At 60.2% G+C, this 792-nt stretch overlaps 1 protein-coding gene across 1 annotated transcript in view; it reads right to left on the bottom strand.

Moving 5' to 3' along the window:
* Positions 1 to 792, bottom strand: part of LOC107307205 (arf-GAP with Rho-GAP domain, ANK repeat and PH domain-containing protein 1-like) — a gene marked incomplete at its 3' end in the record, with an annotated part of 58781 nt that overhangs the window by 26414 nt on the left and 31575 nt on the right. The window contains exon 6 of the mRNA XM_015850680.1: positions 256 to 390. Coding sequence (XP_015706166.1) covers positions 256 to 390 — 135 coding nt within the window. The remainder of the gene's footprint in view (positions 1 to 255; positions 391 to 792) is intronic.

Genomic DNA, 792 nt, shown 5'->3' with positions numbered 1-792 from the left:
GGGGCATAGGGTGGGTGTCCTCCTGCCCCACATCCCACCCCCAGCCCCACATCTATGGGGCACCACAGTCACTCCCCCCCAGCACCCCATATATGCACAGGGGACGGTGCCCCCCCTCCCCCATATCCTCCTGCCCCACATCTATGGGGCACCACAGTCACTCCCACCCCCCTCCCTCCCCCCCAGACCCATAGATGTGGGGCACAGGGTCTGTGTCCTGCCCCACATCGTGCCCCCCCCCAGCCCCACACTCACCTTCCACCCCCCTCCTGTCGCTGTGGGGTTTCCCCATTGACGGGGTCTTATAGAGGAACCCGCTGTGGGTCACAATGGGGGGCAGCACCGAGTAGGGATCCGCCATATTGACCCCAAAGTCCGGGCTGGGGGGCACTGAAATAAAGGGGGGATGTGGGGCAGAAACCCCATAAAGACCCCAACCCCATAGGAACCCCATAGGGACCCCAACCCCATATTCCACCCTATAGGGCAAAACCCCATAGGAACCCCAGTTGGTTCTGCACCTAGTAGGTTGGAATATGGGCTGGGGTCCCTATGGGTTTCCTATGGGGTTGGGTCCCTATGGGGTTGTCGCCTCCTATAGGTGGGATATAGAGCTGGGGTCGCCTATGGGGTTTCAATTGGGGTTGGGGTCCCTATGCAGGTTTTCTGCCCTATAGGGTGGGATATGAGGGTAATGGGTCCATGGGGTTTCTGCCCCATAAATAAGGGATTGGCGGCCTGGGGTTCCATGGGTCTTTGCCCTAAGCTAGGGTGGAATATGGTGGGGTCCCT

The sequence above is a fragment of the Coturnix japonica genome, unplaced genomic scaffold, assembly GCF_001577835.2.
Source record: "Coturnix japonica isolate 7356 unplaced genomic scaffold, Coturnix japonica 2.1 chrUnrandom509, whole genome shotgun sequence".
NCBI lineage: Eukaryota > Metazoa > Chordata > Aves > Galliformes > Phasianidae > Coturnix > Coturnix japonica.
Note: the sequence above shows the minus strand (reverse complement) of the source record. Positions and strands in the feature narration are given on the sequence as shown.